The sequence below is a fragment of the Lagopus leucura genome, unplaced genomic scaffold, assembly GCF_019238085.1.
Source record: "Lagopus leucura isolate 7727_CA_CO unplaced genomic scaffold, USGS_WTPT01 Super-Scaffold_100001, whole genome shotgun sequence".
Taxonomy (NCBI): Eukaryota; Metazoa; Chordata; class Aves; order Galliformes; family Phasianidae; genus Lagopus; species Lagopus leucura.
In genome coordinates, this window is record NW_024962262.1 from 70,143,609 (window position 1) to 70,165,649 (window position 22,041).

The 22,041-nt window shown below is 45.8% G+C and overlaps 1 protein-coding gene across 2 annotated transcripts in view; it reads right to left on the reverse strand.

Moving 5' to 3' along the window:
• Positions 1-22,041, reverse strand: part of PDE9A (phosphodiesterase 9A) — a 42,336-nt gene that overhangs the window by 14,301 nt on the left and 5,994 nt on the right. The window contains exons 2-8 of one of the 2 annotated variants that reach the window (XM_042867089.1): positions 17,767-17,837; positions 15,178-15,255; positions 14,035-14,078; positions 7,764-7,818; positions 6,987-7,057; positions 3,941-4,025; positions 543-624 (exon numbers count right to left, since the gene is read on the reverse strand). In XM_042867089.1, the coding sequence (XP_042723023.1) occupies positions 543-624; positions 3,941-4,025; positions 6,987-7,057; positions 7,764-7,818; positions 14,035-14,078; positions 15,178-15,255; positions 17,767-17,837 (486 nt within the window). Of the gene's footprint in view, positions 1-542; positions 625-3,940; positions 4,026-6,986; positions 7,058-7,763; positions 7,819-8,783; positions 9,062-14,034; positions 14,079-15,177; positions 15,256-17,766; positions 17,838-22,041 lie in introns of those variants that run through there. The other variant, XM_042867090.1, reaches the window with a different exon arrangement.

Genomic DNA, 22,041 nt, shown 5'->3' on the forward strand with positions numbered 1-22,041 from the left:
TTCATAGTTCCATCCACATTCATCACTGTAGGTTTGTATTTCTACAAGTATTGCAGTTTTCTCTCGCAAATACACTAACCACTTTTTGCAGGAACACTGAAATGGCCTAGAGAGAATCCAGTGTTGCATTTTCTCTTTGTTTCCTTAGGTGAAGCATCCCCATAAATTACTTTTTAAATTAAGAAATAATCCATTAGGAGAAACCTGGCAGCAGCACTGTTTTTAATTAGAACACAGCACTATAGGCCTGTCTGATTATTTGCTACGTGAATGCAGAATAAACAACTAAACAAAATAGCACTTAATGTTGACAGATGCAAAATATTCATTAACACCTCAATCACAAATGAGCTTTCAAGAATTAAAAATTACTGAGGAGCCGACTGTAAGATTCCCATGGGCAATGACTGCTTTTCTTTTAGCTTCCAGTGATTTTGGATCAGGCCATGGGTTTAGCAGAGCTAGGAGATGGGCAGTGAGGAGACAGGCATCATAAACCAGCATTTGTCAAGGCTGTTGTGAAAGCAAGCATTGCACCATACCTTTGGGTAGGACGGCACATCTCGCCGGGGTGTTGGCCTCTTGTTTTCATCCAAAAAGCTGTATTTGCAGGGACAGGTAGTCCTGAAATGAAATATTCAGGGAATGAAAAACCACAGTGCCTCAATAATGGCCAGAAGTATTGAGGTATCATAGTTAGCATTGCCTGGAGAGCTGTGCCTTTTCCTAACTTCTCCTTTCTACTTTGCTGCTGCTCAAAAGCTTTAAAAGTGTGATCCTCTGTAGGATTTTCTCTTCTTGTCCATTGCCCTTCTCGCTCTTTCTCTGTGAATTTGAATTTGAGCAAGGAGCACACATAGATACTCCACTGCTTCTACTTAAACCAAGTAACTTTTCTTTCAGTGAGCATCTTATGTTTGCAGATGCTATGATGGAGACCTCTAGAAGACCCTAAGACTGCGTCAGAACTGGTAACCATCTGTTCTGATGGCCAGACCAACTCAACTGCTTTCCCTCGGGTGGGACAGCAGCACTGAGGCACCAAGCTCAGCAGGCATGGTCTGCTTGGCTCCCTAATCTTGGAGAATGGGAATCACTGTTAGCAATTACAGGTAAACATTTTCCTGGTCACTAGCTGGATACTCAGCACTAGAAAAGATTGCCCAGAGAGGTGATGGATGCCCCCTCCCTGAAGACATTCAAGGTCAGCTGGATGGGATGCTGAGCAACTTGGCGTAGCTGTAGGTATCCCTGTTCATTGCAGGGGAGTTGGGCCAGGTGGCCATTAAAGGTTCCTTCCAACTGAAATGATTCTATGATTCTGTGATTCCACTAACACAGATGCCAGCTGCCTACTCTTCCTCAAAGTTTAGAAGCACCAAGCTTGTTTTATCCCATCTGAGCAGAGGGCTGATCTGATGGTGGGAGATGCCAACAGTCTTTGCAGGACATCTACGCTGCTGCAATTGTAGCCAGCTGCAGAAGCAGCTTCATAGCCACAGGGGCACAATAAAACTGATGGCTCCATAGAGTGTCCCCCGGCAATCACGTAGAGGTTTTTAGCTCAGCATATGTTTCAGCAGTAGCTGATCACATGGGCTCTGATAACTCTCATGTGATGTTGATCTTGCATTTTGCATTTCTCCCACCACTCCTAGCATTTGGATCACCCCTTCTCATTTTTCAGCTTCCCCGACAAACAAAGCCAGCTACACGATTTGACCCTATATTTTTTCAGAATTTCACAGATTTCACATCTCTTAGCATCTTCTCCGTTGGGAATTTGATCAGGTCTATTTTTCTGCTCTTAAAGTTGACCTCTGATACAATTTCTCTTTTTTTTTTTTTTTTTTTTTTTTTTAAATCTGCCAACAGAGATACGTCACAGAATCACAGAATGGTTTGGGTTGGAAGGGACCTCAAAACCCACACCACCCCAACCCCTGCCGTGGGCAGGGCTGCCCCCCACCAGCTCAGGCTGCCCTGGGCCCCATCCAACCTGGCCTTGAGCGCCTCCAGGGATGGGGCACCACAGCTTCTCTGGGCAGCTGTGCCAGCGCCTCATCACCCTCTGCCTCCTGCTGCCCTGTTCAAGGGAATTATTAGCTGCAGAAAAGCTCTCTTCATCATTTTTAAAACGTTTTCTTCAAAATTCTGCTGTGAGGGGTGTTAGTGGGGTCAAAGTAAGGAGACTGGGGCACTCCTTGCCCTAAATGAAGCTGTTCTAGCTTTGGGCCAGACAACTGCCCCTATTTCCCAGCTGCAATAAAACATTAAAGCCTTCATCTGGCTGCACTGGGGAACAGAACAGAGTTGGGGTACATTGGACCTTTAGAAATGTAAATCTATATCTACAGATGATCATGAGTTTAAGTGCACTGCAATGCTAATAGCATGTGCCAGCATGAACACAAAAACAGACTGGGAAAAAAACACAATTTGAGTGGATGCAAGTGGGGTTGCTGCTCTGCAGGGTAGAGATACACATTTAACATGCATGGTGATTTTTCCCAACACAGTTGTTCATTGTTAGGGATGTGGTTAGGGGCATGGTGGTGATGGGCTGACGGCTGGACTAGATGATCTTAGAGGTCTTTTCCAACCTTAATGATTCTGTGATTCTGTGAGCCTGTTGGGAGGGGGAGCCAGTGCTTGTCCCAATGGGGATCTCATAGCAGCCAGGCCATCTAGAGCCCCTGCTCACAGCAGGAGACAAGGGGCACCAGGAGCCAGCCTGGCTGGGGCCAGTTGTGCAGGGCAGATGCAGCACTCCCTGCTCCTGCTGTTCTGTTACCAGGTTGCTGTTTGTGTTACAGAACATAGGCTGTAAAAAGGCAACCTGGGAGAGGAATGACTCATGGCTGCTGGAACTGCCTTGTACTTCCTGAAGCTTGTGGCAGCTGTCCTGAGAATGTGAACTTGCAAGCATTGCTTTTTGGCTTTACTCAACTTTCCTAAAGAGATTTCCTCACACACCTAGAAGGGACATGAGGCAGCCTGCAATCTGTCATACTGGTGTGCATCTGGAGAAGGTCTCCTGAGGTTAATAGCATTACTCTGCAGCGATGCTAGTACAATATCTGAATTTGGCCTTACTCTTAACAGGACTGCATTAACACCTTGCCTCCTGGCTTATGTGGATAGTGATGTTTATAAGCATTCCCAGCAATAGGAAATAGTTTTGATTAAAGGCCACCAAATTTGACCCTAAATAAAGAACAAGCAGACATCAGCACACAGAGCTACTCTTGTTGCAAAGCCCCTTCTGTCTGCACTCTGAGCAAGGAGCATCTCTCCAGTGACCCCCCCAGAAGTGCCCATGGCCTCTTAGTGATGATGTGCTCATCCTGCGTGGGCTTCCCAGTGACACTGGGGCAGAGCCATTGGCTGAGACCACATCCCCTGCAAAGTGCATTTTTTTCTGCAGTTCTTTTAATTGCAGCAAAACCGATCTTGAAAACAGCAGCAAGCCCTCAAAGTAGAAAATTCATTCCCGATTTCTTGTCAGAATTGAAATGGATACTGTATAATAGCATGAGATCATAATTAGAAAAACGGTTACACATATATTTGCCATATTCCCAGAATGTAGTTTGAATCTTACCAGAACTAACTTGAGCTCTATGCAACACCCATGGAAGCACAACACTCAGCAGAAGCCCTCATCCCATTCCTTCTCTCCCCATACATCTGGAAGAAGAATTCCCATTCTGCATGGTGGAACATCACTTTCCATTACAAGACCTGCTTCTCTATTCACATGGCTCCAACTATTTGAACAGATGAACGGCACTAGATCCACAAATATTAAATTCATGCAATGTTTGTTTCCTTACTTCCATCCTTCTAAGCCTGGCAGGCAGCTGGATCCTGCAGATATCTTGCAGGAGGGCCTGAAAGCAGCCGCCTATTGCTCTGCTAGGACTGGCACAGAACTTACCTGCTGCTTCTTGCTGCCATTTCCTCCCTCATCTTTTTAATATCGCTCTTGCATTTCTCAATCTCCACAACTTTCAGGCCTTCCACTGTCAACAAAGGAAAACACCAGGGGTGTTACCGTGGCAAAATCCGAAGGCTCTCCTTTCACAGTTGTGCAGAATTTCAAAGGGCTTCAATAAGGGAGCAGCCCAGATAGCCGGTGAGCCCCACACACATGGGTGCTGCCAAAGCAGTGTGCCATGGAAGCCCACAGGCATTCTTGGCTGCCAGCTTTAGATAATAGCATGAGCTTTTTAATTCGCAGACTGGCCTCAGCGCCTCAGCTTTCCCGCAATTGTGAGCAGCAGCCAGCTTGTTCTAATGCCTTCGCTTCTCTGCTGTAGAGCAGGAATCAAAGGAAATCCTGAGCAAAACCCCTTCTGCGATGGGATGATAAGTGCAGCTCGGCAAACGCGTCCCAGCGGGATTAGAATTCCCATTAAGATGAAAAGTTTTAATTTGAAAGGTCATGCAGAGCATTGAGAGGCTCTGAGAGACATTGCTGGGCACAGACAGTCCAAAGTGAAACTGCAGGAGAGAGAGAAATGTCGAAAAGTTTTGGCTGTAACCATTGATTTCGTTTTTATGTGTATTGAAGATCCGTCACTTGCCTTTGCCAATCAATGTTGTAATCAAAGGTTATTTCTGCATGCGACACAGAAAATCCTATATGCCCTCTCTGTGCAATTAGAAAAGCCACGAGGCGAGAAGTTTGATTGCCTGATTGTGCTGCAGCACTTCGGGCCATGCAGCTGGGACAGCCCCACACAAAGCGAGGGTGAGAATGTCCTCCCTTCCCTCTTGTGAGCTACCAGTGTGCTCAAGGACGGAACATGGCACCATCTGTGAGGGCCATGTCACTCACATGCCATCATTTCACAGCTCCTTTGTTCAGAATCATAGAATTATAGAATTGCATTGATCTGGAGGGGAGCATCCAAGTGATCAAAAGCTGTCTTGGAAGGCCACAGCTCTGCTTATAAGAAGAGACTGTCTTTCTTTGTGCAGGTAATTGCAAAGGCTGATCCTGGATGAAGAAGTAGGGAAGGGGGGAAAAAGAAGAGGTTGAACCAGGTCAAAAATTTTGCCTATCAGGAGAGGGAAGGGGAAGGGGTTTGGTTTGGATGCCCCATCCCTGGAGGTGCTTAAGGCAAGGTTGGATGGGGTCCTGGGCATCCTGAGCTGATGGGGGCAGGGACAGCCCTGCCCATGGCAGGGGTTGAGGTGGCATTGGCTCTGAGATCCCTTCCAGCCCAAATCATTCTGTAGTTCTCTAATTCTGTGATTCTGTGATTTATGCTTGACTATGGAGATACTAGCCACTTCTAAATCCCATTTTCAGATGAATGCGTATTTTTGCCTAGAGCTGTTGGAAGTAATTTCTTTGGGCAACTTCAATGTGAGGATAGAAACCAGATGCTGTCTGGTGCCCATGGGAAGCAGTGGGAGCAGAGCAAGGTTACAGCCCCACAGGGCAGGGGGCAGGCGGCTGCAGGGGGAAGGGGTATGTGGTGCAAAATGGCAGCCTTGAGCATTTTTCCTATTGAGTCTCTTTAACTTGCTTCCAAATCCTCTCCAGGGGAGCAGGGAATTTACACAGTTATTTTCTTAAGGTAGATGGTGTGTAAAGAGTTTTCCCTGCTCCAAAGAAAGTGGAACTACAGCATGGATCACTGCCAGTGCCTTCCTTGCACAGAGAACTTTTCCAAGGAGAACTCACAGGCTTTAGACTAGGTCTAAAAAATGCCTTAAAAGATCCCTCAAACACACTGCTGCATATGGGCTGTGTGAGATGATGGTCCTGTTGTGAGCACTTGCTCCTGCACACACATCCCACTGTAGAAGTCTCAGAGATCGTACGTGAGCATGGTGGGAAAGGGATCTCCAAAGGAGGTAAAACAAAAGCACAATTCTTTTCCCTGTTTGTTTGCAAATAATAAATGGCCTCATCATGTGTGCTGATGAAGGGCCCATTATATTATCCTGCATTAAGAAATACCCTCTGAAAAGACCCTGTGCTGTCTAAAGAAATCCTTGGACTGTGTCCAGCCTTGCAGCAGGGCTCTTGGAGCAGTCTCTGGGATCCCTGCTTGGATCGGGGGCTCTCCCTCCTTTCTGCTCTGCCTGGAGATGAAAGCTGTATGTTTGGCTCCATGGCAGTTCGGAGGCCCCACACTGAGCAGCAGGGTGCCTGCACTGCCTGGGGCTGACAGAGGTGACCTTGGAAGGGCTCCCCTGTGGCTGTCCCTGGAGAAGGACATTTTTCTCCCCGCCTTGCTGACAAAGGCATCTCTTTCACTGAGCAGCTGTGGGGTCGAGGTAGCTTCTGGTTGGGAGAAATTTCAAGAAAAAAACTCTTTCCATGAACCAGAAAATTTGTTGTTGGTTTGTTGATTCATTTTTTAGCTTCGATTTTTTTCTTTTTTTTTCCAGCCAGCCCAGTGAGAAAGTGTTTTCTGCAGCTGTAGAGGAGTGAAGTTTAAATGCTGCATCTCAATGAGGATGTGGCCTTTGGCAGCTGAAACTGCACCATGTGACAGTGCCTTATTCACCCTCCTACCCTGCGTTTCTTGGGCCCATTCTACACTAACAGACTGAAGAATGGAAGTAGGATGCTGCCTGGAAAGAAAAGGAGCTCTTTGGCCAGATGAACTTTACTTTGTTGTTGCACAGCAACTAAAAACAACCGTGTCACTGTCAGCTCACTCAACAAGCTGGGTGAGCTGGAAGTGATAGGTGAGCCTGCTGCTTGTGGCCCAGGGGATGGACAGGACCCCAAGGGCATGCAGTGACAAGAAGTAGCCCTTGGGGATAAGGGTCTGCTCTGCTGCACATGGAAAATAGCCCAGCCCCATTCCCAGCAGGAAAAAAGCAGAAAAAGGAGGGTGACATAGAGTTATCAGAAATAATGGAGTGGCAGGGGGGCTGAAACTGGGGATGGGGAGGGCAGGGTTGCAGGAGGGGTGCCCTGGGATGAGACAGCACGATGGCAGCAAAGGGACACTCACGTTCCACCTTTTTCTCCAGCATTGCCAAGTGATTAGCTACTTCCGTTTTCAGTTCATTGATTTTAAAAACCCTGGAAAGAAAACCCCCATGCATTAATGTCATACAGTTAGAGCTGCGTCAACCCTAGCTGCCAACTGCCAGAACCCTCCATGCTTCCCAGAGGGTCAATCAGACCGCTTGGGACTGCCATAAGGGACAGGAGATCTTTCATGGCAATGGCTCTGGGATTGCACTGTGGTTCTGCACCCTTCTGCGGGCAGCAACTCACTGTCGTGTCCCTCTGGAGGCAATGTAAACCCATAGCGTTTCCTAACGGCAATGTCTTGGTGCTGAGCTCTCCTCTGAGTGATGCTGGAGGTTTGATGAGATGTGATGAGGTTGTTCTGCCCTATGGAAATTATCAGCTATATGGATGCTTGCAAGTCTCCATTGAGGAGAGAGCTTCGTGTGTTAAAGGGGCGAAATGGAACACATCTGATGATTTCTGTGTTCTGCACATAAATATTTATTTTGTTTCTTAAGGGGGCAGAAACACAATAAGAGCATTTATATTTAATACGTGATCTCCTTTTTAGATCAAAGAGAAGCCAGGGCTGCTACTGGTTGAAGATACTGCACTGCTCTCAGCAGGAGGGCTGCGTGCATGGGGCCTGAATGTAGCGTGGGAGTGGGACTGCAGAGAGACCTTAAACACCCCTCTGCCTCCTGGCAGAGTTTCACTTCTGGCTGATGAAAGAAACACAATTTTAAATAAATTATGACATTCAGCGTCCTACCTTGAGAACTGCTCGGCAATCTGTCCCAGTAAATTCTGGAACAATTCTTCTTTCTCTGAAGAAAGAAAGAAACAAAAAACAGAAGGGAGATGTGAGAAAAAAAAAAAAAAAATATATATATATATATATATATATATATTTATATATATATATATAAAATTTTTATATATATTTTTATATATATTTATTTATATTTTTTTATATTTTTTTTATTTTATTTTTTTATATTTTTATATTTTATTTATATTTATATTTATTTATTTATATTTATATATATATATATATATATATACTGGAAAGACACTCAGCATCTTTGAGAAGGGGCTCTGTGATGAATCAAAAAGGCACTCTGGTCCTCTGAGAGGTGTCAGCATCGGGGCAGGAAGGTTGGACTCTGCTCCACTTTTCCCCTACTGCCTGCAGCTTGCAGGAAAACTCTGCCAGGAGTGTGCTGGGGTGTTGGGAGGCACCTGGTGTGAAAGCAGTGAGAGATCCCTTGGGTGTCCCCAGCCAGGACACCGGGCTCCAGTGCTCTGGGAGCAGGGAGGTGTGCACGCTTTGTACACACACTGCAAGTCAGTGAGCACTCCCTGCACTGAAACACCTCAGTGGCATTTCCTAAGCTACTTCTGAACCAGCACAAAATGAATGAGGCAGAAATGCAGCCCAGTGCTTGTGACATTCCCCAAAATAACAGCTCCTGTACTTGTTGAAAAGATTTGCAACCCTTCAGATCTGATGCCAGAATACTCCCTGGGATTATTTCTGCACAAAGCACTCTGCCTGCTTCCTCAGGTCCCAAAGTGGAGCAAGCACTCAGCGACTGGGGGACTCTCAGCAAACCCCCACGTTCCTGCTGCAGCTTAACTCCCAACAGAGCAGCTGACTGCAAGACCATATCCATTCCCATCACAAAAACCCGTTTCCCAGTTTCCTCACCCCTAAAATAACCCAAGTCCAGCACTGAAGGTCTGACGGAGCAAGCTCTGTGCCCTATCTAAGGAGGTAAGGAAAACTTACCGTGCACCGGGACGATGTGAGAGTCCAGTGGTGAGATTTAGCAGAGCCACCCGCGTCCTTGCCGGCACCGCTCTGAGCGCTGACAGCGTGCGGGAAGCTGGCGAGTCCCCGATAACACGGCTCCAGTAAGAGAGCAGCCAGGCTGCCTCTCGTTCCCTCCCCTTGTCAAAACTCACTGGGAGTACTGGGACGCTCTCATCCCAGGAACAGTCAGCTGCAATCTGATGTTTATGGATGTAATAAAAGACTTTCAAAACGAAGATGTATGTTTTTATAACCCTAGGGTGCAGTACAGATATATGACTAAGAGTGGCAGCTCGCCTCATCTTAAAGGGACAATGAGCCATTTCTCTGCCCCCTTCCTGTCGGAGGGGCGGACCTCCGGTAAATCTCAGTTCAGAAGAAAATGAGGCATTAAGTCGTGCTTGTCCCCTCTACTGTGGAACAGAAGGGACAAGTGTCCTTTTGCTCACAGAATCACTAAGGTTGCAGAAGACCACTAAGATCACCTAAGTCCAATCACTCCATTAGCATCTGCTCACTTTCACTCACTCTTCTGGGCAGAGCTGACACCCCAGGTGCCCATTACCACCTATGTGCCTCAGTTGCTTTACTTTTTCACCCCAATTTTCCCTTGAGAAAAGAGCAATCCCACCTTTGATTGCAGCTCCTATAGGCAGCAAGGCAGCAAGATGCCAGCAAGGCAACTCAGATGCCCTGCAAATCTGGGCTTTTTTTCCCCAGCCTTCAGGGCTGACGTACTGGGGTGCACCCATCCTGCCTGGTGGGGCACAGGGTGGTCCACCTCTTTTCTGCCATAGCCAAGCAATGCTACGAGAACATGGGTGTCTGCCCTGCTCCTCGTCCTCATGTGTACTGTGCCCTTGGTGAGGCACTCACCTGCGTTTCCCTCTCTGGGGTTTGTTTGGGGATCTGGGCAGTCGGAGGAATTTAGGAAACACACAGGCAGGTGGACAGGAGCCTTGAAAAGGAATTTGCATAAAGCCTGCATCCATGTTTTGCACAGTATTGAGTGCCAAACTCACTTGGCAGCTTGGGATAGTTTGGGCTGCGTGTGTATGCCCTGACAGGTGAGTCATCCCAAGGCAGCTGCCCCGCAGCAGGAAGCAATGGGGGCAGCAGCAGGGGCAACAGGGATTTTTCTCATGTGCTCTGTGCCTCTTCTCTCTCATCTGAGTCATAGGTGTGCATGTGCCTCCAAAAGAAAACAGGGATACAAAGACTTAGACATGAGGAGAAGCTTCTGTTGCTTTACCAGAAGCAAATATGTACCTGCACAGGACCCTGTACATTGAATTGTCCAGGAAAACCATGTGCTGAAGTGGCCTCTAGTCCCATCCGGACAGCAGTGAGAGCACTGCTCTCTCTGTGTCTCGTGGGAAATGGGATGTACATATTAGATACCCCACAAGAATAAGCCATAAATTGTGGTGTGGGGAGAGTGGGGACCATGCTCAGCAGATTTCATGTGCTTTTGGATGATATCCCCAGTGACATCCCTGGGCTTGCTTAGATAACCTAGGCATGGTTCAAAATCTCCAGCCTATGGTTCCTCCCATGCAGGACCACTGTGGGTCAGAACCTCTGAGCACAACGGGTCTTTCCTCCATGCTGTCACAAGCCTTGTAGTCTTCAGTTTTCCTTCTCAAGAGCGTGCTGCCAGCAGGATTTGTTAATTGCTATCTTCACAACATTGAATGAATGTGCCTGAACTACAATAACAACCTAAGCGGGGCCATCAGTTTGTGAGCTGTGATCCCACTCCACTTTGATCACACAGACCAGAGTCCCACTGCTGCTGGGAGGGATGAGATGTTGGAAGAAGGTTCTCTGCAGACCAGGTGAACACAGTGTCTGCCTGGGAATCCAAATGCCTCAAAGAGGGAGACAAGGGCAGGGGACAGCAGGTGGTAGATGCAGTAACTTCACAAACAACTGGTTGTGAGAGCACAGCTGCATCCAGCAGATGCTGGAGTAATAACCTCTTTAATTCCAACCCTCTCCCGTGGCTATGGCCAGGAAATGAAGAACAGTTTCTCAGTAGGACTCTGGTGGATATCTCCTCTGCTGGATGGAAGCCACTGCATGTATTTTCCTCCCAAAGGATCATCTTTTTCAGTCCCACCTTTTACAGCCTTTGTTCTGCTGAAGCATGGGCTGCTCTCATCCAGCTGCTTGGGAGACTGCTGGAAAGATGCTCAGGAGCTCCCACACAGTGGAAATGGGGTTACCCTCCTTGCCTTTGGAAGAGTCACTCTGGGAGGCAGAATCACATAGGCAGAGCTGTTTCAGAAGTGATGGCCAGAACAGAACTGTTTTTTCTCTTTTAATGAAGAACAATTTCCCACTCTGCTCATTCTTTCTACTCTCAGCAAAATGTCAGGAATGCTTAAGATTAATGACAACCCATGTGAAAGAGAAACAGACACCAAGGAACACTCGTTCCATCACACACAGTTCAGATTTCTGCCTCTTTCCATCGCAGACTCTGTTTTATGCTTTGGCAACCACCAGAATTTTTCTTCCCTTTTCAGCTCAAATTTTAGGAAAGTTTTGTTTTACAAAACATGGAGAGAGAGAGGAGACCTTGTCGACACAGTGAGCTGCATTCAGAACAAAGCAGAGCCATGGGCTGTCAGCTAGGCTGAAGAATGAGGGCCTTGGGAAAGTGTGAAAAGTCTTGTATGGTCTTATAAAAATATACAGCTAGCGTCACGTGGGGGGAAAAAAAAGAAAGAAAAAAGGATGTTTTCTATAAAGACCCTCATTCGGCTTCCCTGCTGGTACTTCACAGTGGCATTCCTTGGTGCAGCCCCACCAGCAGTTGCCTTTCTCAATCTTTGGCAGATAAATGCACTCCAATTGAGATCCCTCCTCTGACCTGATCATGCATGCGTGTAGTGTGTTGCTGCTCCTGCTGAGTTTGTTAGGATCAGGAAATAGTTCAGCAGACAGCTTCCTTCCCCTTAGTGGTCACGTGTGTCCCCTGGCTTTCACTGTTGACCTGGGACCTGTTTATGACTTGCAACAAACCTCTCTGTGATAAAGTTCTTCCTTGTTTTCCAGCTGCTCTCCTTTGCTCTCTGTATGCACAAGGGCCTCGCTGTTGCCTCTCAGAGTCTCCCTGGGCATCCTCCTATGTTGCCTTGCTGTGCCCTCTCCTGCAGATGTTTCTGCCACAAGGAACATGGGTGCATCATAGAATGGGTTTGTTTCCCTATCTTTCCCCTCTCTGAAAAACAGTACTCACAGACATTAGATTTTCTCACAAAAGCCTAAGCAAGAATAAGAGAATCATTTGAGTTGGAAAGAACCTTTCAAGTCCATCTTGTTCAACTCCCATGCAATGAACAGAGCTACAGATACATCAGGCTGCTCAGAGGCTCTTCAGCCTGATCTTGACTGTCTTCAGGGATGGGACATCCACCACCTCTTGGTGCAACCTGTGCCAGTGCATCAGCAGCTCTGTCCTAAAAAGCTTCTTGTATAGAAGCTAAATCTCCCCTCTTTTAGTTTGAAACACTTTCCGCTAATGACCCTGTGAAAGAGTCTTCCTTAGATAAAGAAAGGCCGCTCTCGTGTCTCCCCAGAGCCTTTTCTTCTCCAGGCTGAATAGCCCCAGCTCTCTCAGCCTATCCACACAGGGGAGGTGTTCCACTCCTCAGACCATTTTTGTGGCCCTCCTCTGAACGCTTTCCAACAGTTGCATGTCTCTCCTGTATTGAGGACTCCCCATCTGGATGGAGTACTCCAGGTAAGACCTCACCAGTGCAGAGTAGGAGGGCAGAATCACCTCCCTCACCCTGCAGGCCACACTTCTTTGAATGCAGGCCAGGATACAGTTGGCTTTCTGTCCTGCAAGGGCACATTGCTGGCTTATGTCTGTCCAACTTGCCATCCACCAGTACACTTAGGTCACTTTCTCCAGGGCTGTGCTCTGTCCTTTTGTCCCCAGCTTGTCCTGATAGTGGGTTCTGCCATGACTCAGGTGCAAGACCTTGCATTTGGATTTGTTGAACCTCATGAGATTCACCTGGCCTCACTGCTGGAGTCTCCTGGATGGCATCCTGTCCCTCAGGCATGCTGACTGCACAGCACAGCTTGGTGTCATCCACAAATGTGCTGAGTGTGCACTCAGTTTCCCTACTGGTGTAACTGATGAAGATGTTAAAGAGCATCAGTTCTAGTACTGATCCCTGAGGGACACCACTCATTACTGATCTCCATCTGGACATTGAGAAGAGGTGGGACCTGACACTAGCAAGGAAACAGCCAGACTGGTTTGCTCCTGCCTCGAGAGCTTAACTCATCTCTGTAAATCACTACTTTTTTTCCAGTCCCAGGCTTTCTGTCTCCTTCCTGCCCTTCCCACGTTCTCTCCATTCCCAAGATGATTTTAAACTCTTGTCCCCAACTCTTCTACCTTTCCATTTGACTCCTCCAGGCTGTCTCCTGCTGATGTACCCTTCCATCCCCAGTGTACAGCATAAGGTCCTGCTCATGGCTGCCTGTGAACCAGTGATAGGAGATATTGCAGTTACACAGATGTGGGCTGTCATAAGCTGGATGCTGTGCAAGAATTGCCCCAAGCAAACAATGTGCTACAGTGCCTGATCCTGACAGTGGACTGATCCTGACAGTGACGTGCAAAGAAAAATGGTAGAAGTGCCACTTCAGTCCTGTCCATGAGGGAAAACACCACTGTGCACCAGGGAATGTAATCCAAATGTCATCTTTCATCCAGGCCCCTTTTAATCATGTCATGTGTTTTAAAATATTTATTACACTCCAAGCTACCATGCCTGCAACAGAGATTCTGCTCCCTTCTCAGCCATTTGGAAATAACATGGAGTTCAAACACAGTGCTCAGCTTTTAGCAAAGGTTTGCTTAGAGATGAACAAAGCGCTGAAAAATGGGATTGCAAATGCGGTTGGCGATGCCCTAGCTGAACTGCTGCTCAAGGTGGGGCTTTCCCTGAGATATCAGCAATGTTGAGTTGGGCCTAAGCTAAGTGCTTTAGAAGTCCCCTGGGCCCCAGCCATTCTACATTATCTTCAAAGACTTCGAATTGTGGGAACAACTTTTTTTTTACTTTTCCTCCTGAATACTTTCTTTCCGCCATAGCTACAACCACGACAGTCATCTTTCTTGTGTCACAGCCATGTAATTTCCACATGGAAGTGACTGCAACCTCAGTTTCAGCAAATGCAATGCAAAAGGATTATTTACCTGAGAGCTGCCCAGTAGCAACAGGTATCACTTTGTATGGAGACCTGGAAGAGTTGGGGAGGGTTGTTGTTAGCAGTGCTGAGATTGCAGCTTGCATTTCACATAGGCATTCTCTGAGAAATATCACAGAGCTGTAAAATATCCTGAGCTGGAAGGGACCCATAAGGATCACTGAGTCCAACTCCGGGCTCCACACAGCACCAACAAAAATCAAACAATATTTCTGAGAGCAGTGTCCAGATGCTCCTTGATACTCCAGCATTCGGGTCCATGCCCACAGCCCCGTGCATCCCGTTCCCCGCCCACCGCCCTGTGGTGCAGCCCCTTTCCCTGACCCCCAGCTGCCCTCCCCTGACAGCTCCATGCCGTTCCCTCGGGCCCTGTCGCTGTCACACAGAGCAGAGCTCAGCGCTGCCCCTCCGCTCCCTGTGAGGAGCTGCAGCTGCCATCAGGCCTCCCCTCAGCTCCTCTGCTCTGCGCTGAGCACAGCGAGGGGCCTCAGCCGCCTTGCCCTCAGACCCTTCGCTATCTTTGTAGCCCTCCTTTGGACGGTCTCTAATAGTTTAATGTCCTTATATTGAGATGCCCAGAACATGGCATCATTGTTTGTGATGACAGTGACAAGTGATGATGGAATACACAATGAAATAAGTAAAAACAAATGTGGTAACTGCAAGCAGACAGGATGAAAATAAAAGTGCAAAGTTGAACAAGCAACGGGAAGCCAAGGAGAAAAAGAGAAAGGGATCTGAAGAAAGGAAGGGCTGACGCCAGCATGGAAGAGGCCCAACCTCATCAAAGAGTTGTGCCTTCACTTGCTGCTGAAGTCATTGTTGGTCCTAACAGAGCAACAAAGGCACTGGGAGCCTTGACAGCATGCGGAGTGGAATGGGAAACGATGTTCAACATCAAATACTTAAAAGCGCAATTTTTTCTGACTATAATTTCTATTTAACAATAAGCAAAAATTTTCAAAACTAGCTGGCGTCAGCACTTTGAGTTGGCATTCAGTTCTCTCCGTAGGCTTTCCCTGGAGAGCTGCTCACCTCGTGTTGCATACCAAGAGGCACCTGCAACCCAACACCCACTTTCCCTTGGGCATCACCAAGGGTAACCTGAAGAGCAGGTTACCATGAAACTTACCTCTCTGAGTTTGCAGGCATCGTCGGATCAATGGACACCATGCAATTATCTGCCGTCAAGAGAGAGATGGTTGTGTTCCTGAAAAGTATGTTCCACAGATCTTTATTTGAGCAAGAAACACTGGCTGAGATCTTGTGCTGCTGTGTACTACATGTAGCCAGCTTCCCCTATGCTATGTTCCTGACACTGCCCCATCCACACTCTAACTTGGTACAAGAAGGATCAGAGTAGGTTTGATGTTTCACCCATTTCAATTACCAGAGATGGTTTTGGGAAAATGTTGTATGATCATCTTTGATCTCAGAGGAAACTTTGCTCCCTGCTAACTTGTGTATGCTGTTGACTCATCAACTAATTTCTGCTGAAAAGCTATGTTTTGTAATACATCGACTCGGCAGCTATATATTGACTCATATTACACAAATGACTACCAGTTTTTAAATTATCTAGTTACTCCCTTACCAAAACAAACAAAACAGACGTCTTGCTGAATATGGAGCCTTTATTTTCATCCTGTGCTACATGTGATCTCATAGGCTCACATGTAAGCCTTGGATGTTTTCTTCGTTTCCAGGAGCCTGATTACAATGAACAATTAAAAGTTTTTACAATCAGGGTGGTGAGGCATTGGCACAGGTTGCTCAGAGAGGTGGTGGATGCCCTGTTCCTGGAGAAATTCAAGGTCAGACTGGGCAGGGCTCTGAGCAACCTGATGTAGCTGTAGGTGTCCCTGTTCATTGCAGGAGACTTAGACCAGATGGTCTTTAAGGGTCTCTTCCAACTCAAATGATTCTTTGATTCTTTGAAAAATTGTGGAAGATTGTGGAAGTCCTCTGATGAAAATAAAAGGCCAGATATGCTGGGAACACTGAATTCATTAACAACTCTGACCGCTAAACAGTGTTTCCTTGTTAATGGAGTGGAAGTACTTGATATCAGAGGCAAACAAGAGTTATTAAGGTCTCTGATGTCAAATTGGAAGAAAAGGAAAGGATAAACAGAAAAAAGTACTATGTGCAGCAGTCTATGCAAATTCCAAGTCAGTGCAGACTCAGAATAGACTACAAACAATGTTATCTTTCAGTACCAAACTAGAGTCATGCAGAAAAACCCCCACACGATTAAAGGATTATTTTCTTTTCCCTGTTTTTTGGTTTGTTTTTGTATTTTCTTTTCTTTTATTTTGGTATGATAAACTTGTATGTACAGAGATAAACAGCATGGCTTATTGAGTGCTGCTGCACAGCTTTCTACCACTGCTCGATGTCACCAGTGGACAGTGGATACTCTCTGATAAGGGTGGGGTTGTGACATGGCTGGGGGGACCGCCACCCCTTATTCTGTAAAATGGTTCTGAGGGGATGTTTTTTTACTATCTCATATCTGGGATTAGAATCATAGAATCACAGAGTCATTTGAGTTGAGAAGGGACCCTTAAAGGCCAGCTGGTCCAGCTCCCCTGCAATGCAATACAGCTACATCACATTGCTCAGAGCCCTGTTCAGCCTGGCTGTGAATGTCTCCAGGGATGGGGCATCAACCACCTCTATGGGCAACCTGTGCCAGTGCCTCACCACCCTTTTTCCGTATATCCAACCCAAATTTCCTTTCTTCTAGTTTGAAAACATTTCCCCCTGTCTTATCACAACAGATTCTGCTAAAGAGTCTGTCCCTTCTTTCTTACAGCTCCCTTTAGATACTGAAAGGCCGCTCTCAGATCTCCTCGGAGCTGTCTCTTCTCTAGGTTGAACAGATCCAGCTCTCTCAGCCTACCACTAGTCTGTAGTGTATCTAAATAGCACCTCCCCTATGAGGACAGAGTGAGGGAGCTGGGGCTCTTCAGCCTGGAGAAAGGTCCAGGGGGACCTTAGAACAGCCTTCCAGCACCTGAAAGGGGCCTACAGGAAAGCTGGGGAGGGACTTTTTATAAGGGCAGGTAGCAACAGGACAAGGGGAAATGGCTTTAAACTGGCAAGGGTAGATTTAGACTTGATATCAGGAAGAAATTCTTTACCGTGATGGTGGTGAGACAATGGAACAGGCTGCCCAGTGAGGCTGTGAATGCCCCCTTCTTAGAAGCAGTCAAGGCCAGGCTGGATGGGGCTTTGAGCTACCTGATCTAGAGGGAGCTGTCTCTGCCTATAGCAGGGGGTTGGAACCAGATGATCTTAAAGGTCCCTTCCAGCTCAAACCATTCTATGGTTCTATGATTTAGTGGCAGTGTTTCTCAGTGGTCTCAGGTTCTTTACTTAAAAATCATGTTTTATAATTATGATGGTGTTTCAGTCTCTAGGGACAAAAATGTAGTGCTGGGGTATGGGTGTAATTGGTAGATGCACAGAGCCTGCATATGCTCTTGGCTAGACTTCTGTGCTGCCTGTAATTTTTGTAGAATAGGCAACTAAGCACTCACCAGGGCTTTGTGCACTTCTCCAGCTGAGTTCTCTGCACAGCCCCCAAATTATTCCAGCAGTCTGGAATAAAAAAGAAGCCTGGAAAGCAGGTAACCAGATCATTTGGGGCCCAGCTTTAAATTGTCCCTAGGAGTATCAGAGCAATAGTGAAATGCATGTGATAAATGAGTCTTACCTTGGTAACCCTGTTGCAATGCAGAAGAGGTCCATGATATCCCTGGAGTTGCAGTACTTACTGAAGATCACCTTCCAAACAGAACAACAGAAGGAGAAAAAAAAATGGCAGAGGAGAGAAAGGACAGTTAGTTCCCAGTGAGATATGAACTCTATTCAGGCTTGAAGTGGGACAATGTTAAGGCTAATCTTATCATTTTAATTATCTGATCTGACTCATGAGCTGGAATATTTCTCCCCTCTAGCTTTAATACCTGTGCTTCATTTTGATAAAGGAAGAAAGCTCAAGAGACCTAATTGTGCTGCTCTGAAGCAGAGCAGTAATGTATGACGACTGATGGCAGAAGGTATCTCACAATGCAGATGAACTGCAGGATGGCAACAACCACAGATTTAATTAAGCAACGCCCTGGATTTTGAAAGTGACTTTGTTTTTTTTAAACATATATCGTCCAGATATAAGGAGCTCCTTGGATAGCATAAAAGTGCATTATTATTTGGATTACTCCACCAAAAGCTTGCTGTAAGCAGAAGAGAGCATTTCCCCACGGTCATGCCCAGTTCCCCATGGTCTATCAGCGTTGTTCCTAATGCAAGGTCAGAGCTCACACCTTAAAAGGCCAGCAGTGAGACTGAGAACACAGCATTCACTTGGCACTCAGTGACATAATCCTACACTCCTGGTAGCACAGAGATGTCATGTGATGCCCAACCCAGACCTCTGCTGCTCACAGAGATGAAGCTGCAGAGGGAGAAGGTAGGATGCTCTGCCAGCAAGAAGGGTGGGTGTCTATTAATTGCTTGGGAAAATGTGAACTCCGGGAGTTTTGGAGGCAGCACCAGGCCCTGGAGAGGCTGTGCTACCGGGAGTATGCTCTCTGATGCTTTCTTTCCTCTGCCCATGCACGCCTCCACACTGTTGTTCCAGCATGAGCTTTTCTGGCTTCTTGTCTCACCTACCACTCAGTTCACCTTACCCTGACTCTCATACACCCACACAACCCGCCTGACCTAAAGCTCTAGCTCTGTGCCCACTTACAGCCCTGTAGGAGTATAGGCTGAGATCAATATGAGCTTGCCTTTTGGAGCTGGAGGTTTATGGAAACCTATTTCACCATCTTTCCTCCTGAAACACTGGAATAATCAAGGCAAAAACGCAATGTCTGGCCGCCCTGACTCAGTTCTGCTGTGCATGAGATGTGATTCAACACACCCTTGTTTCAATGCTGGAGCAATACATCAGATCTCAGTTTGCACTGGCAGTTAAAAGTTCTCTTATTTTTCAGCTGGGCATCATTAGCTGTGTGACACCAATCTCCTCAAAAGACAGTTATGACTGATACAGAAGCACACACTCACCTTCCCTGTTTCCTGACCCAAATGAAATTATAGTAGGTAATTTATTTACACTGTAAATTCCAAGGCAATTGATTGCTAGTAGTTAGCATTTGTTAGTGAGGAAATGGGTGGGATTAATGTCTGGGTGTGTTCTAAAAGGTTGTCCTAACTATTTCTGTGATTTACCCTTGTTTTTTTAAAATAAGTAGTTATGAAAGCAATAAAGCAGAGCTGATCAGGTTCAGATAGTATGGAATCCTGCTCAGTGCAAAACACAGCATCCCATTGGAGTGTTAGCTGCCAAAATTGGCTGACAGAATGCTGGGAAATTGCTCCTTTACCAACTACTGGTACCAGCAGAAATGGAGCAGATGATGTTAATTGTATCTGAACACAGGGTAAAGGCTTGTGATATGATGGGAGTGCTATTTCAGGTATTGAGGTTTCTTCTTCTGGAAATCAATTATTGACTGGGGCAGAGGAAAAGGTTGAAAATATATATTTTAAAAAACATTAAAGGTAAGAAAGGCAACCTGACTCACAGAAAGCAGCAGGAGCTTTCAGTGTACTGAGGAGGAACATTAATGCCTCCCTTTACTCCATGCAATAGTGAAAGAGTGGGAAGCAAAACAAAGACTGTAGATATTATTTTCTAGATTGTGAGCTATTCTCACATGTGCTATATATCCTTCCATATTTGACATTTCTCTTTAAGTTTACTAAAAGTGGATTTGTGAATCACCCACTGCACTTTGATACTTGTCTTGGGATGTAAATGGTTGTTTCCAGCTGTTCCTTTTTTCCCCTCCTAATCAACTACTAAAGTTCTCTGCTTTTGCAACCTGCTGAGCTTTCCTGACCAACTTCCTTCTCTTTTAAAACAAAGCAGACAGCCTCAAACATTTCCCAGAACTGTGCAATTGTTCCTGTTATTGCCTGCATGATTATGTTCCCAATAAAGCCAGTGTCAGTTGTGTGTGTCTGTGGAATACGACTGGAATGTATTTTGGACAGTGCTGTGTACTATTGATGGCTCCAGCACGGTATAGGAATCCAATTTGCCTCAAGTCCATTACCATAGCAGGGACATTAGCACCATGAAGCCAATACAGTGACATATGGCTTGTGGCTGTCCTTGAGCCAGCTAAGACATACATTTTTTTTTCCCATTATTAGAGAAGGTGGTTGTCCTGCAGCTTTGAGTATTACACTCTGTCTGCTTTTGATGGTGATGTGAAGCAAAGGGGGAAAAAAGAATAATGAATAATAACTGAGGCTTTTTGGAGTAGAAATAAGATGTTGATGAGGCATGCAGTAGCTGTGAAGTAGGACAGAGTGGCTCAAGAGTGATGCATGGTTCCCAGCCCAGAGATCCTTTCTGTGGGCTGAAACTGGAGGCTGTTCTCTGTGCTGGAGAAAGTTCTGAGCTTTTTGGGAACTCTTCATCTGATAGGTCATTCTCTCTTGACCCATAGTATCCACTCTGGCAGGGGATAAGGATTTTAAAACAAGTAGAGATTAAGACTGCTGGTATCTGTCTGGCTTTCTTGCTCAGAGAACTAGTTTAATATTAAGGGTCATGATGGAGATATCAGTATGGGACCACAGTGCTCACTCTGTGACATATGAGTTTACAACTAATCACATTATATTTTGCTATGAGATAGGATGGGTAAAAACATGGCCTACAAATCCAATTTCTGCTCTATATTTGATCCTGAGAACAGTTAATCCTCTCTGTACACTGCAATCCCTGTCCAAAGTGTTATCCTGTCCTGATCTATTGTTGGTAATTGAGTTTTCCAAGTATTTAACTAGTATTTGGTGTTTTTTTACTCTACTAAAACTCCTCAGTGAATAATACAGGAACATTTTCAAAGCTAGTCTATCCCCAGTGTGTAATCTCAATTCCTTTTGCTTGCTATATTCAAGACTTCTAGCACTTGCTGGTGCTTTTTCATTTCATGAGGAGAGCACCCTTTCAGGGCTGAAATAGTGGAGTTAAAGCAGTCTGAAATGATAATCTTTGACTAATGAGACTGAAAGATATGTGTCAGAGAAGAGTCTGGTAAAACTCAGCTATGTATCTCACATGGACTATGGAAATTGTTGCTGCTTCTGTTACAGCAGCTTTCATGGAGGATTTCTGAACAAGACAGAGGGCTGATGTGAATCTCTCCAGCATGATTTGTTGTCCGTATCAAAATGGAACAGAATCCAGAGCTTTCAGTTAACACTGCAGAAATCATTGATAGAAACTGATTTTTCAGACCTGTAAGCAAATAGGTCTTCCTCAAAAAATAGTGATAAGAGCATCTACTTTATCAGGCACTGTTCCTGATATTCAGCAGAAGCCTTACCTAGCATCCTGCATTTAAACATCTCTTAGACTTCTTTAAATTCAGATACAAATATTATAACATGAGTCCAGCTTCCTCAAAGACAACTGTGTATTCTTTTTTTCTCTGCAATAGTAAACAGCAGATATTTGTGAAATCTCTCCATTTTTCTGAGCTTCAAATGTTAGACAGTATTAAAAATAGTTTGCCAGCTTTGCCATCTGTTAGATGCTGTAAGGAGCTTTACTAAGAGGGGAACAAAAAATAAGTTTGTGCATGCATAGACCTGTATGAGAACGAAGGAAAGAAAGAAGGAAAGAAAGAAGGAAAGAAAGAAGGAAAGAAAGAAGGAAAGAAAGAAGGAAAGGAGGAAAGGAGGAAAGGAGGAAAGGAAGGAAAGGAAGGAAAGGAAGGAAAGGAAGGAAAGGAAAGGAAGGAAAGGAAGGAAAGGAAGGAAAGGAAGGAAGGAAGGAAAGGAAGGAAAGGAAGGAAAGGAAAGAAAGGAAGGAAAGGAAGGAAAGGAAGGAAAGGAAGGAAAGGAAGGAAAGGAAGGAAAGGAAGGAAAGGAAGGAAAGGAAGGAAAGGAAGGAAAGGAAGGA